Source organism: Numida meleagris, chromosome 2, assembly GCF_002078875.1.
Source record: "Numida meleagris isolate 19003 breed g44 Domestic line chromosome 2, NumMel1.0, whole genome shotgun sequence".
Taxonomy (NCBI): Eukaryota; Metazoa; Chordata; class Aves; order Galliformes; family Numididae; genus Numida; species Numida meleagris.
In genome coordinates this window covers 88288008-88303532 of record NC_034410.1, presented here as the reverse complement: position 1 = coordinate 88303532, position 15525 = coordinate 88288008, and the positions used below count along the sequence as shown (strand labels likewise).

The following is a 15525-nucleotide window of genomic DNA, read 5'->3' as shown; positions in this document are numbered from 1 at the left end:
TAGAAACAAATGGATTGAGATTTAAGATACTGAGAATAACATGCTCTCGTGTTAATTTGAACTTGTCCCATTTGATCTTAGTGCTTCCAAAGCCCTGCTGAATGTCATACCAAGCTATAATGTTTAGGTAGTCTTCCAAAGGTTGATGAGATCGTGTCACAAGGAATTGACAAGGAGATATGATGGAAGAAAGGAGTAGGCTTGTGTGTGTGTGCATGCACACCTCAGTGTGTTACTTGACCTTCTAATGGAGTAGCATCCACAGCTGCTCTACCTGCTGTGTTTTTTGGGTTGGTATTCCAGAGGTTGCTGGCAGCAGATAGATTATTTTAATATTCCTGTAACGTAGAATGCTACGTTAGCATTTAGGTAACCTTATTTTTTCCCCATTAAATGCTCCTTGTTGAGTGATATTGACACGGTACTCCTGCCTCCCTGAGCCATAGTTCACTTCATATCTGTTTCCTCTTTAAATCCCTTTGCATGTAGTCAGCTTGCAGGTCACCAGTGAGAGAGACTGCCAGCTTATTTGTTGTCTGATTGCTTTCACAAATGTGGCTGACTTTGATCTTTCTGAGAAAATAGACGCTGAATACAACTCATATAAAGCACAGACGGTGTCTGTAGCGGGGATGTGGAAAGGTAGAAGGGTTAACCATGACATGTTCCCTTGAAATGGTTTTATGACTGCTGCAAATTTGAATGCTCAGTAATAGAAATCTGTTGGATTGAGGGGTTACCCTTCACTATTAATGACTCATTGGCCTCCTTCCCAAGCTGCCTGAAGTGCTGCTCTCCCTAGTGGAAGTAATTTTGTCTTTGAAATACTTTCCAGAGCTGTCAACTAATGTTCCACAGTTCCCAGAGGAAATAATAAGCCATGAGTGTACGTACACTGAAAAAACGGAGTCTGAAACGAACTGTTCCTATAGGAGCCTGGCAGTCTGCTTCTCTGTGGAATTCAGCTTGTTTATACAATCTTATCTGGCTAAGCTTTGGTATTTCATCTGGCAGGCAGCTCCTATGAAAAGCAGCTGTCCAAGCAATGGGAGTGGTGCTCCTGGTGGCTTTTTCAGAAGGTCTATAATTTCTTCCTTCATGTAAATTAAAGAAATACAATACTCTTTTGGCTATAACTAGACGCTCTAAGCAGTTTTCTTACCCTTATAAATAGCTCTTTAAGTATGCTGTGCTGTGATGTACTCTGTGACTTAAGAATAGAATTCATGATGGCAACCAGGAAGGTATAATGTATTCTGTAAGTCACAGGTTGATGACAAAATGGTTGGAGGAGTAAATACCTTGAAGATGTTGGCATCTGTAACTTCATAGATCTGTTTTGAAAGTAATCCTTAGAGTAAAATATCCATACTTGAAAGCAGAAACCTCCTTTATTGGTTTTTCTGCTGTGGACAAGTGGAGGTAGTTCCACCAATTGAAACAAGAAAACGCTGGTGTAAAGAAAATTACCACAAGTATATTTCAACATGAAGTGAGCTGTAGCATATATACTCTCTAACAGAAAGATTCTGATGGGTAAGTAGATAGTGACAGCTATTTGAAAGAAAGGACATGGGGGGGAAGGCACAAACATTAACAGGAAGGATGCAGCCAGCCAAAATACTTAAAGTTTTACGTAAGTCATTGCCGGATAACAAAATGTTCTGAAAAACGTAGCTTCTGTGGAGGATTGGTGCAGTAACATTTAGTGCCTACAGAAAAAAATGGAGGTATTTTGGGGGGGCTGTACTTACATGTAGGCAGAACTGAAGAACTGATGATTCCTTCTCCAGCTGTGGTAAATGTTCTTCCTGTAGGAAGAGGTGAACGAGATAATTTGTTTCCTATTGAAAATAATAGGCACAAGTAAAATTCAGATCTAAGTCTTCCAAAGTTCAGTGGTTATCCATGATTATCTATTCAGTTCACAGCGTATCTGTGTCTGAAAGTGCACTGTGTTTTGTACAGGAGAATGTTCAGAGTAATCTGCCTCATTGTAAAGAATGGAGACTGTACTCAGGACCTAAAAGTTAATTCTCCTCTGTCATCTGTGCATTGCATTTCACTCTGGCCACATTCAAGACGTAGAAAAACATGACACCCTGTAAAATACAAGGCATTAAGTACTGCTTAGATGCACCACTTGATGGCACTTGTCCTGCCTGTAGGCATACAGATTTATGTAGACTTTGTTCTGCAGAGGGAGAACTTGATATTGCAACAGGAGAAACATGAAATACAGGCTCTGTCTGGTTTATACTGCTTACTTGTCTTCTTTGAGATCAGGATTCAGGCACAGTCCATTTTGTTAGCTAAAATGGCATTCTTGCTTGGAATCCCATATGGTGAAGAAATTCAAAACCTAGCAACTGACCTTGATTCAAAGTGTGTTGTTGTAAATTATGCAGTGATAGATAGTTTTCATTTTGGTCTGATGCATACCACCTGAGCAGTTCATAACTGGAAAGAGGTAATAGGTCAATGTTTGACCACCCTGTAGCTGCTGAAAGGCAGTGATGCTGGCTGACATCTCCCAGTTCTGGCGAGGAAGGAAATTTTTCTTGAGATTGACTTTCTGCTGTCACAGCAACAACTGATGTTAAACTTCATGGATTCTTCGCTTTATTCCTGCAGCAAAAGTAGAAGCTTGCAGTAGCATGGGAAGCTGTTTTGTTCTAGCAGATCATCTTGAATACAAGCAATGTAATAGTCCCTGTATTGTCAGGGAACGTGTATTCCATAATTGAATTTCTTCCAGAAAATAATTAACTGTGTGATTTATTTTTTTCCTTAAAAACTTTCCAAATTAACTCCCTTTCTTCTGCCTGCAATAGATTTTAACAGTTTTACCTTTTAAAATTGGATCTTCATCTTTCTCAGATGTAATTCTGTTTAGGATCAAAATCAAAAACTAATGCCTGACACTGTCTTAAAAACAAATCCAGTCAACAAGACACCGACTTCATTTTTTTAACCTTTTCCAGCCCTGAAATACTGAATTAAAAAATGGTCATTGATCCAGCACAGTGTAGGCTATGTCACTTGTAATCTCTCCTTCTGCCTGGTTCATGTTTGTAGGAGAAAGAACATTTTTGTGGCAAACTGGGCTCTTTATTATTAGTGGAGGTGGTTATTTTGAAGTTGCTCGAAGGTCAGAAATGCTGGCAGTCATCTGGGGAGACAGATTAGTGGGCTCAGCACAGGTGAGGAGGTCACAGAAGCAAAATAAGGACTTTTTTGCCATTGCCTTCATCGTTGTTCAGCCAAAGGAAGCTACTTCAGACATGTACCACCTGCATGTGTCAGGCCGTTGTGCTTCTCTGGTTTACCTGTGACACTAATACTTAATCATGACAAGCTTGCATGTTGTGAGAATTAACTCTAGGTTGTTCTTGATATTTTAAGGGGAAGAAAATACTCGTCAAGAAGTCATCTGATCTGATAAAATGCGTGCAAGCCAGGCTTACTCAGTCTTAATACTCTCTCATATACATAGGGGCAGAGAACAGCTACCTGGGTACTGTCAGCAAAGAGATGAAATAACTGGAGCATGTGTTTCATTTTACCTGCAGTGCAATGAACTGCACACACCAGACTGATTTTCCTCAGTCGTAACGACATGCAGCTTTTGGGTTGAGTTTAGTTTTCCAGTAGTACAAGAGACAGTCAAACACAAACTTGCATATAATTTTAACTTTCCCATCTTAAAATGAAAGCCTAGGGTAAAGGTTGCCTTGGTTTTCAAGGTACAGTGCTATGTGTTTTGAGAGAAAAGGGGATTCAGATTTAGAACTGAAGTACTAAGCTGTTTTCATAGCCCTGTCACAGAAACTTGTCGGTGGATTGTGAAACGGTAGGGTGTAAGTGTTGGAGACCATAGTGTTGAATTGAAAGAACTCTAATGTGGGCTCATACTTTATAAGAAAAAAAAAAAAAGTTTGCTGGCCTTCAGAATCAATCACCCATCCATCCAACTTAATCAAAGTTCCACCTCTAGCTGAATGCAGGTGGTTATACTGTTGGTGGGGGGAGTAGGACTAATAGTAGCTTGGCTTCAGGTGGCTTCCTCATGTGAAAGAATTGGCACTGCCTCTCAGTGCCCACAAAGCTGAGGAGTTGTCCTCCTCACACTGTCATCATCTGGGCAAGGAGTGCACTTCTGAGAAGTTGAGAGCTTTTCCTGTCTAGGCAATCATAAAGACTCCCAGTGCATTGTGCTTTTACTGGTGCGTGAACCCTTTATGGGACCACAGCAGGGCGTAGGCAGCTGGCGGAGCTCTGAACAAACTGAGAGTAGATGCGAGAGGTGAGCCATGGTGCTGAACTCATCCAAGAAGCTTTTCATTCAGGATGACCTTCTAGAGAACTTGTGATGCCTTCAGTGTTGGTATAGCCAGTGGTATAGCCAATGCAGATAAGTTACAGGACTATGCAGGGATGGTTTTTCTGCAGTCTTTACGTGATGTTTCCAGCCCAAAGGACTCCTGTAGGATCAGAGAATAACTTAGGCCGAAGGAACCTCTGGAGACTGGCTAGTCTAACACCCTCCTCAAAGCAGGCTGCGTTATCAGGTTCCAGCCTAGCACTTTTTGTAGCGTTCTTTCAGAACTGTGTAACTTCATGCCACTTAGATCAGTCAGTAATATGTCTTGAAAGCTGACTTGAAAATGAGACCTTGCAAGAAATAAAAACATGATTAAAAGCCAGTTTTACTAGCACGTTTTTTCAACCTTTATTGGCTAGAGAGATTATTTTACTTTCTCAAGCATTGTTACGCAGGATTAATTTATAAGAGTGAAAGCTTCACCACGCTTCTGTAAACTGATTGTACTTCTGTATTTTACTGCTTGTCTTCAACAGTTAACTGAAAGTCTGTTTTTATCTGAATAATGTTAGCATGTTTAAACCCCCGGTGAAATGCTTTTCCAGCTAGTGTGTGCTTCATGTTTAAAATATGCACAGTATTTTTAATATGAACTGCAGTGGCACATTTTTTTTACGCTAGATAATTCATGATTATTTAGGTTGGTTTTTTTTGCAAAGCACAAAAGGAGTTTCTTACGTGGAATAACATGTCACTGGGCATTTGCATATTGTTCAGCTGGTTTAAAGTTGATCACTTTGCACGTGCCCTGGAGACACATTTACAGAGACCAAAATATTTGAACTTCTGTAGTAGATCTGACAAAGGCTGCTTTCCTCTGGATTTTTATCAAGGATGGGAGAGTTTGCGCAAGCCCATGCGTGTTCTGTGCGCCGCAACATATGGACTATACAACGGAGCAGTTTCTTTCTCCCATCTTCTATTCTACCTGGCCCTTTATTTCCACAAAACCTTTTTTGGAACTCGGCACTTTAGCACTTTCTATTGCTGTCAAATTCTTCTGAAATTAAAATATTCCAAAGAGAAGAGTGCAGCACTGATAGATGCATATTAACCTAAATTCCTCAGTGAAAAAGGCTAGGCTAAAATTACATATCCAACTACTCTCTCAGACCCTGCTTTTTTGTTTGTGCTTGCAGTCTGCTATCACTTAAGTCTGTGATGGATATCAAAGTATTCTCTCATTCAGACTTTTAGATTAGGAATTTGTATGCACATTTTTCCCCATTTGACATGTATGTATAAAATCACAATCTAACTCTGAAAATATGGTCTCATATAATAAGGTGTATCAGGCTTGCAGCTGCAAGTAATTGCATTCCATACAAGAGTATGGAATCAAAAGTCTCCTTCCTCAAAATATGGAAGAAATATGGATAAGGCATGGGAAACAGCTAATTCGTTCTGAATGATGTGTCAGTGGACATAAAATGAAACAAAGGTTAGGGTAAGCAGAAGAATTTGATTCCTTCCATATTGTTAGGAGTACAGCTTCACTGAACCAGAGCTAGGAGGGAAAACTCCCTGCAGTTTGAATAATTCTGTGTTTGATACAGTGATATGTTTTCTCTTTCAGATGAAGTGGACTACAGTAACTTTGGGACCAACACGCTATCAAGGAAGAAGAAGGCTCTGGTGACGCTCCGCAACGACAACCTCCGCCGGCGTCCTCACATTAACATTAGCATGCCTCATGATTTTAGGCCTGTGTCTTCCATAATCGATGTGGACATTCTTCCTGAAACACACAGGAGAGTGAGGCTGTATCGACACGGGTGTGAGAAGCCTTTAGGATTTTACATACGCGATGGCACCAGCGTAAGGGTTACTCCTCATGGACTGGAAAAAGTACCTGGTATCTTCATCTCTCGCATGGTTCCTGGAGGCTTAGCGGAGAGCACAGGCTTGTTGGCTGTGAATGATGAAGTCCTGGAGGTTAACGGCATTGAAGTAGCAGGAAAGACTCTCGACCAAGTCACAGACATGATGATTGCCAACAGCCATAACCTTATTATCACGGTCAAGCCAGCGAATCAGAGGAACAATATTATTCGGAGCAGTAGGATGTCTGGTAGCTCTGGCCAGTCTACAGACAGCACTGCTAGTCACCACAGCTTGCCTACATCCCACATACTGCAGAACTTCCACCCTGATGAAATGGAGAGTGACGAAGAGGCTGACATTGTCATCGAGGGCGGTCTGGAGCCACAGCACATTCCCAAACTGCACAGCCTTACTTCCAGTAGCCTCTCTCGAATCAATGGCAGCAGCCTTAGCCACAGACTTCAAAGGGACCTGGTGCTCAACAACAACTCTGGCCGAGAAAGCAACGGCAGCATCCACAAATTACTCAGTTCCTTAAAAACTGATCCCCGACACAGTCTGGTTATTCCCCGAGGAGGTATTGAGGAGGATGGGACAGTCATTACACTTTAGAAGCAATTTCTGCAACTCTTTTCAGTCTTAAGTGCCAATGGGGACAATTGGCTCTTAGAACTTGTTATGCACAAAACAGCTGATATTCTCATAGACCTCACAGGTGCAGAAAATTGTTGCTGTCTAGGAAATGTGGCATCTGGAGTTAGACATAAGACTGTCACGCACTGCAGAATTGGTCAGGAGAATGCTGGGGTGTAAAACCTGGCTTATATCTCAGTCCCACAGTGAGAAGGCAAATTAGTTGTAGTTTGTATAAATCTAAGCAATTTTACAAGCTACCACTGGCAGTGCTACTTGCTTGGATTTGAATGCATGGGTGGATGTATTTATACATGCATGTATATGAATTAGGTTTTAATAGTAAAACAGATGTCTATTTGAAGTGGAATCTGTTTTTCCTCTAATACGAGTTTTAAAAGAGCTCTTCTTAATAGCATTACATACAGACCCTCCACTAATTTGTTTATACCACATTTGCAATGTTATGTCTAAACCAGATAAGCTCTATAAAAGTAGTAGTTTCCTGCCCTGGTGGTAACAATTCTAGGGAGATGCTGCAAATACATTTCCCAAATGAAAAAAAATATATATGTTTTGTAGTAGGGAGGGGAGGTTAGAGGATGATGTTATTGCTTTGAGATCAGCACCACCTGCTGGTCAGAGGCAGGTCTGCCCGCAACTCAAATTTGTACTGTATGGGAAAACAAAATCATGACAATGAGAGCTTAAAACTGTTCATTATGTGTAAAATGTATTATTTTTGATATTTATTAGATAATACCTCTTTTCCAAATTTTCTCATCATCTCTATTTTTTCACTGTCAAGGTTCTTGTGAATTACAGGGATACATGCAAGAAGGCAAAAAGAATTAGAAGAGTGCTAGGACTGTACCCTTCCCCACCAAAACAGGTTCTTGCTGTATGTTCACGGCAACCTAAATCCTCAAGGTCTTTCCTTACAAAAGTTTGGCCAATTTCTATACAAAGGAGGGATGCTGACTGTCTTTTAAACCTAACTTAGAATAGTTCTATTGTTTTTGAACTCTTCTAGTAATTATGAAGCTTTATGTCTACACTTGATTCTAGAAACTTAAAATATGCTGGATGTTGGCGATGGCCAGACATCTCTACTGGATACTAGTTAAGGGGTAGCCAGTGACTGCTGAGTCGATAACTGTTCTCTTCTGAAATGCCATGAATTTATTAAAATGATCAAATCTAAAATATTTTGTTACATCTTGATCAGTGTAAGGATCAAAATATAAATGTTTTACAATGTATTTTTCTACTTTTAGCTTGTCATTTTCTTTTTGTTTTTAACTTTGTAGTACATTAAAGGTTTTTTTTTATATGGTGGAATAGACATTTCTTAAATATTGTATGAATATGAAAATTCAGAAGTCTTGGTTTAGAAAAAAAATTACATTCCATTTTGGAATTTGTAATGGCTGGTCAAAGGATAGGTGGACTAATTATTGTTAATTTAGAATGCCTGTGGAACAAATGGTCTTCTGCTCATTTATAAGTATGTTTGGGACATTGAACTTAATATGTTTCTTTTAGATTTGCTTTAAAAGTTTGTTTTAAAGTTCTTTAATTAAACCTCTTCTAGGTGTCACAGCAGTTATAGAGCTATACTTATTTTTCCCAGCACAGTAAGAATAGCACATTGATCCTATTTGTCTTAAATACGTGTTTGTACTTTACCAAAGGTTTTCATTAAAAAAAAAAAATCTGATTATATTGGTGCGGTAAAAAACTGAATAGCTGGATATGCTTCAGTCAGTCAGACCATCTTATCGGGAGGGTTTTGTTACACCTTCTTTAAATAAGTTGTTTTGCCTGGCTGAAGTTACTCATTTTGCCTTATTTAACTGATGAAATTGTGACCTGTCTGCAATAAAATGTGCACTAAGCTTACTTCTGCTCTATATCCTTTCCCTTATCCTTGAGGACATATTTGTATAGGAGTATCACACTTCCTTGGTGAAACAAGGTACGTTTTTTGGGTACGTTTTGACAACTCTTCAGTGATACAACCATTTCAGGGTTGCCTCTTCCTGAACCAGTGCAGGTGGTGAAAACCAGAAGAACCAACTTTTCTTCCCATCCTGGCTTTATTAAGGACTACTGTTGCATTGATTCACACAGGGGCCGGGTAGCTTGCTCTGCTCTTTATAGCAAGGCTTTCTTTGAAACTCAAGTCTTCCTTGAGGCCTTCACGTAGTTCTTTCTCCTCAGGAAAAGCTTAAGCTACCTTTCTCTAAGTGAGGTGCTGCAGCTCTTTGCTCGGAGGAGGCTCGGTGGCTCTCCAGCTCATGGGCTGTTACAAAATACCTAAGTACTGCAGCTGGTTTGTCCCGGGGAGTGGGAGATGGTGCTGAGGTGGGACATGCGGCTTAGTGGGGAGGAGTGACAGGGTCTTGGTTACAAGGGCAGAGTAGGGACAGAATCAACTTTGCACCTGGCACTTTGCAGTGTATCTTTTAAGGCTTGCTAACACTGTCTTCTGCTGTGTTCTGATGTGTCTTCTGATGCAAGACACTGATGCGCTGTCTTGCATCAACCAGAAGAAAAAAAAATGCTTCTGTTTTTGCGTGCACCATCCTAAAAACCTAAGTCCTCTGTGCAGAGACCGATGATATACACGCGGGTAAGCTCTCTCAGTACCAGGAGCCTCCTGGTTCTGCTGAGGGACCAGAGGCAAAGCACTGCTCTGTTAAAGGACAGCCCCTCCCTCGGCGTGAAGGCCGTAGGGCCCGGGGGGAGCTGCGAGGAGCGGGGCCCGCCCCCGGCGGCCTTTGGGCGGGGCGGGAGGCGCGGCCCCCTCCCTCTGGGCGGTGCGGCGCTTGCGCCGGTGGCCGCTCACGTGATGGAGGTGCCGCCTGACGGGCGGCGGGGCGGCGGCATGGCGGCCGCGGCGGGCTGCTCCGGCGGGGACAGCGGGAACGTCTCGCAGAGCCACAGCAACGCCTCTGGGCTGGGCGGGCAGGAGGACGAGGAGGGGGACGCGCTGGAGGCGTCGCTCAGCGCTACCGCCGCCGCCTATAGCGCCTACCTGCTGGTGGAGCGCAGCGCCTTCAGCGAGCAGGTGGGCGGCGGGGCCGGGGTGCTCCGCTCGGCGCTCTGCGGTTCGCTTGATGCCCACGCTTGGAGCTTTGGCACCCTTAAAGCATGTGAATGTGTTTTGCAGGTAGAAAACTTAGAGAAGAGCCTGGAAGAGCTGCTGACGAGAGTGGATGAGTTTGTGGGGATGCTGGACATGGTACGTGGGGTAGAGATACCGATCGTTATCCGACTTGCCGCTTTTAATCTAGATGCTTGTTGTTTTTTTTTTTTCCTAGTATTTCTAATCTGTTTGTTTTAATCCGTTTAATGGGAGCACAGCTCTAGTTTCATAAACGAAATCTAGTGCTTAACGCTTTGCTCTATTCCTCAATTTCTTTATTATCTCTTCAACTCATCCTCTTTAGATTCGAAGTGATTCGTCCCAAGTCGTCAATGAAAGTATACCTGAAATTTACACCAAAGCTACGGAAATGAGGCAGATATACAGGAGGATTGACAAGCTGGAGGTATGCGTTCGGCATCATCTGCCTGTGTTCCCTTTCTCAGAAAGCCCCCCCGTGTCAGTGGTTGCTGTACAGGCGTGTGCATGCACAAGCGTGCAGTGGGTTCACATCTCTTTCGTATCCAGTCCAGATTCAGTACTTGGGGTTAATGAAAACAATGCAATTGATGAAGAATTTCTGTCATTCTGGTACAAACCACCTTTTGGTTTTAAATTGACTGCTTGAAGGAAGGCAACCATCCTTCTGTTTTCGGAAAGCCCATACTATTGCTTTCTCTTCTCTTCTCTCTTTTTTTTTTTTGTTTTGAGATCATCTTTCAAAGTTACTGCTTTGAAAACTATTCTGAGATTAATGAAATGAGAGAACTGTTGATTTTTGGTAAAGCTTCAAAGCTCCAAGTGGTTCACATTGTTGATCCTGCTTTCTATAGAAAAGCAGACAGACGTCTAAATTCTAAGAAGTCTAAATTAGTTTCTCGAAAAATAGATCAGAAGGGGCAGGCTAATTGTTTCATTAGATGTGATGTGTTTTTGCAGTCTTTTAAGTATCTCAGAAGTGATTTGTAGCAGTAAATTGGACTTGTAGATGGAAGGGAAATGGAGTATAGGTGTCTTTCTACTTTTGGTTTTATTAATGATACTTTCTTTCACTGCTCTTGTGTAATACAAATCCTGTTTTAATGTATTAGTGAAAACGTTGCGTTGCTTTGTTCTCCTTTTTCTTCTCCTCACGTAGGCTTTTGTGAAGATGATTGCAAACCATGTGGCTGGAATGGAAGAACGGGTTATAAAGGCAGAAACGGACCTTGGAGCTTTTCCAAGCACATTCAAGAAAATCTTGCACACGATCAGCATACCGTCCTTCCGTAACGTAAGTAGGCTGTAGTTCTCATGAGTCCAGCTTAGTTTCTCCGTTTACCAGTGGTCGATTAGAGTAATAAATAGTAAGTTTGCTACACGTATAAATGAATTTAACCATCAAACTCACGTACTTCGTTAACACGTTTGTAAAGTTCTCAGGCTTACTCCAGAAAAAGTAAAACTCACAAGTTCTGACGAGGATTTGAGTTGTGCTCTGAAGTAGGTTTGAGTATACGAAGAAGGGAATGTGAAGGGCCCAATACAAACACGTAATGAGTAAGCCTCTACTGAAGCGTCCTCCATCTCTGACAGTATGCAAAACAAGTAGGAAGAGCCTGTACAGGCCATAATGTTAAAGCACTATGCTGCATTAATGCGATCACTGCCAAAATGTTACCAAAGTAGGAAATAAAAGCTGTTCTACGCAATATACTTCATATAAAGGTTCTATTTATCCGCAGTCCACACAGTTCAGCAATGACATTAGAATCTTGTTAAACTTTCTAAAAGGGATGTGGTTTTTTTTTTGTACCTTCCCTCGTGACTGTATGCAGTCTGTTTTTCTGCAGAGGACATGAAGAAGTACTCTCTGTGGAATGCTTCAGGGGGCTGCCATGCCAAGCCTTAAAAAGCTGACACTGTGCACTACTTCTTAGGGTAACCTTTGAATTAAAAAACAAAAATCTTCTGGCCCTAGTATGAACACCTTACAGTTCTTGGCATTGCCCGCTATAATGCCCCGTATTTAAGTGCACCTCCCTGCATCTTGTCAGCACCTAGTCTTTCCTTTATCCTTTCCTATATTCATCCTGTACTTTCCCAGATCTCTGTCTCATACTAGTGTGAATGCTGAAATAAAGTAGGTTTGTGGAGGGAGAGAGGAAGAAGTGACTGCTGAAGTGTTATTTGTTACATATTGTAACTGTGTGGCAGCAAAAAAAAAAATCTAAAAAGAATATGTATTGTCTTGGTAAGACTTGGTTCAGGAAAACTGTTCTTTGCTTCAAGTTATTAAGTTCAGCAATGTCACTTCTTTCTAAAATAAATAACGAAATATATGAACAACATGCAAAACAAACGATCTCACAACTGCTATTTATGAGCTAATTAGAAAAGCAAATGGCAACTCTGGCAGCTATGGCTTAGGAGCATCATAGCTTTAAACTTCAGCCTTAAAAAATATTCAACAGTATTTACAAAATTAAAGTCTTCAGTTTAAAAGTTTGAGAATTCTGGTAAAGTGCTTTTTCATGTTGCATGGGAATATTTTATCAGCTTAGCAGTTTTTCAACAATTAATAGGGTGGAAAGTCTTCGAAAGAGTCAGCAATATGAACCTGTTTCTTGCTTTGGGAATGGGTAGCAGTATAATAAATGCTCAGTACTTAATGGTTTTAGTTGATTAAATAAAAGCTGTGTGACTGTTCCACAGCGAAACTGCATATTGCATAGTAAAATAGGTATTTTCCTTAATAAACACACTCGTGAATGAATGAAAATGCGTGTGGAGATTCCTCCCCATGCCTTGTGTTTAACTAACTCACACTGTATATCAGCCCTTTGGAAAAGAACACTGTACCAGTGTCATGATTTTCACTGTAGCTCATGGCACGCGTTTTCCTGCAAAAAAATGAAGTCCTCTCACTCTCTTCCCATGTAAATGTGTCTGTTTCTTTACACAAATGATATGTTTTGTATTTCATAAGCTGTGTGTCTGTAATCTCACTTTCAGATTTTGCCCCAAATTCTTCCCTTGTGAATACCAGACAATGTAAAGTACAGTACTGTAAGACTTGTAATATCACTAAGGGTGTAGACGCTCTCATAAGGTAATGATGCCTGCTAAGCAGCTGCAAAAGTAATTCTTCATAAATGTATACTTTAGGCAGTTGTGGGTACTGTGCCTGCCTCTGAATTTCTCCACCAGAATGAAATTATCCCCTTCCTGCACGTAGGCAAATACTGCATCTTCAGTCAGTGTCATGAGCTGTGATGTTTTCTTGTAGACCATTACACGGTAGGAAATAGGAGCTTTGATTTTGAAGGTTGCTTTGACTTTTGGCAAAATTCTGAGATGGGAAACTTTGGTAATTATTGTTTTACCCTCAGTTTATATATTTAATTTCTGTTTTTCCTAGTGACACATGGATGGCAAAACAAAGTTAATTTCAGAGAAATCTGTGGCATTGTAAAGTTAAGAACAAATACAATTTAAGTATCGTAAATCAGCAATTTGTAATATTGAGACTTCCTGTTTTGAGTAGATTTGCATATAAACAGGGATAACGAGAACCTCTTGCACTCAATTTGAAAAAAGTACACAGCTTAACTGTATGCTGGAAAAAAATCCATTCATCTGTTTCATGGGTGTACTCTTAAACTTCAAGTGTGCTACTGTTTGCTTTTCACTTTATCATTGGTAAAAACTCATTTCCTTGCTCCAGACAGGCAAAAGAGTAGCTGAAAAACTCTACATACAAACTGACTGAGAGCTCTGCAAAATAGTTTATTGAATTCATTCATGGGTTCGTGAGAATTTTTATGAATAAAAACTAGATTTTAAGCCTTCTATTTGAGGCCATATGTTGAAAATGTACCCTGGCTCTGTGTTGCCATTCAGCGTTACTAACATACAAGCAAGCAAACAGAGTAGTTGGTAGTGATCCTTGCTGTTGTCTACTTGAGCTGTTCAATATAGCTGAACAACATAGATTATAATAATTATGTTATATGTAGAATATTTAAAATAAGCATGTACACTTGTCCTGAAAAGCAACATAACAACTCTTTCCCAATTCACTACCATATTATTTTAACAGTAGCTCATAGTACGTATATTCTAATCTATACTTGACAAAGAAGCTCAGCAGGAGCAGTGAACCTGAAAGAAACTTCTACTAGGTTTGTTTTCATACGAAGACTGTTTTAACTAAGTAAGTGAGAATACAGGCTAGGGTTAACTCAAAGGAAGCAGCTGAGGAGAACTCAGAAGGCTGGAACAGGAAAGGTAAAGGTATGTGGAGCTAAAGGATGAAGGTTACTATGACTTGACTGTTTCCCATTTGGCTTCTGCAAAGGCTGGCATGTTTTACACTTTTCAAGACTGAGTTTGTTTTAATGCTAAAATGGCAAAAGTCAAAGCAACGTGAAGATCCATCTGAGCTGTAATTTAAGGTTCAGCTGGGTGTGGGAATACGGCTTTAAAACTCTTTTTGTTTTGCATTTTAGCTCTGTAGGTTTTCTTCTGAAACTTGAATTTTTGTGAAAGCAACAAATAAACTTTATCTAATTTGCAGAAATCGTCTTCCTCGCGACAGCAGGCTGCCTATGAGCCTCCGGTCCTCTTCAAGACTGAAGACTATTTTCCATGCCCTAATGAAGCACCTTACTGACAATTTTGGTTTTGGAGTTGGTATGAATCAGCCAGAATAGAGAAAGCCAAGTGAACAAAAGAAATGATAGCCTCAAAATAGCTGCATTTCTGAGTATTATTAATGGCATATTGCCATTCTGATTCTCATTGTCTTCCTACAGGCAGCATTTTCAGGTAATCTCTTTTTGTGTATATTATTTGAAAAGTCTTCCGAAAACACAGTGTGTATTTTCAGATTTCAATGGAGAAAGAACTTAAAAATACTTCTGCGTTAGGGTTTTTGGCTTTTTGGTTTTTTTGTTTGTTTTTTAAACAGAAATAATAGGAAACATACTTTTATACTACATCTCTTTTAACACTTAAATCAGGGCTGCTGCAAATGTAAATAACTGTACCACAAGGCTGTTATTTTTTGTTTGGTTGGGTTTTTTTTATACAATTTGACTGGGGTGAAGGAAAAGCTCTATGCATAAAATCATGGTAAGTTTTGGAGCTTGGTCCCTGCAGTTGGTGTGGAGATATGCACCGCGTCAGGATATGCAGGTGGCAAGGGGAGGACTGGGAAGATCGCAAGGAGTCAAGGACATGGCTTGGCTTCGTTGATGTAGTCCAAGTTCATGATGTGAACATCCTTCCCCTCCTGATGATCATCAGGTCGCTGTGACCAGAGCTTCTGATTATTGCAATGTGTTATCATGTGATGTGTAACCAGGTGGGCATGATATATATAGAAAGAAAAGGGATGTAAATTGAGGCAGGGCCATCTTTGGACTGAGCCTGTATTGGACGCCTGACCTGAGTAGATGCTATTCCCTCTCACACCTCTGCAGTGACTGGGACTGTGTGCTGCCTGGAATGTGAGGAAATTGTCAATAAACGAGTGGCTTATATAACCTGA

The 15525-nt window shown here is 40.7% G+C and overlaps 2 protein-coding genes across 2 annotated transcripts in view; both read left to right on the top strand.

Moving 5' to 3' along the window:
• The window catches only part of PARD6G (par-6 family cell polarity regulator gamma), a 59833-nt gene extending 51090 nt beyond the window's left edge, over positions 1–8743 (top strand). The window contains exon 3 of the mRNA XM_021388073.1: positions 5961–8743. Within this exon, the coding sequence (XP_021243748.1) occupies positions 5961–6820 (860 nt within the window). The 3' untranslated portion in view covers positions 6821–8743. The remainder of the gene's footprint in view (positions 1–5960) is intronic.
• Positions 9447–15525, top strand: LOC110394450 (biogenesis of lysosome-related organelles complex 1 subunit 4-like). Its single transcript, XM_021388316.1, has 5 exons — positions 9447–9914; positions 10017–10088; positions 10297–10398; positions 11131–11265; positions 14551–15525. Exons 1-5 carry the CDS (start codon positions 9462–9464, stop codon positions 14644–14646), a joined length of 858 nt encoding a protein of 285 aa, XP_021243991.1. The 5' UTR covers positions 9447–9461; the 3' UTR covers positions 14647–15525.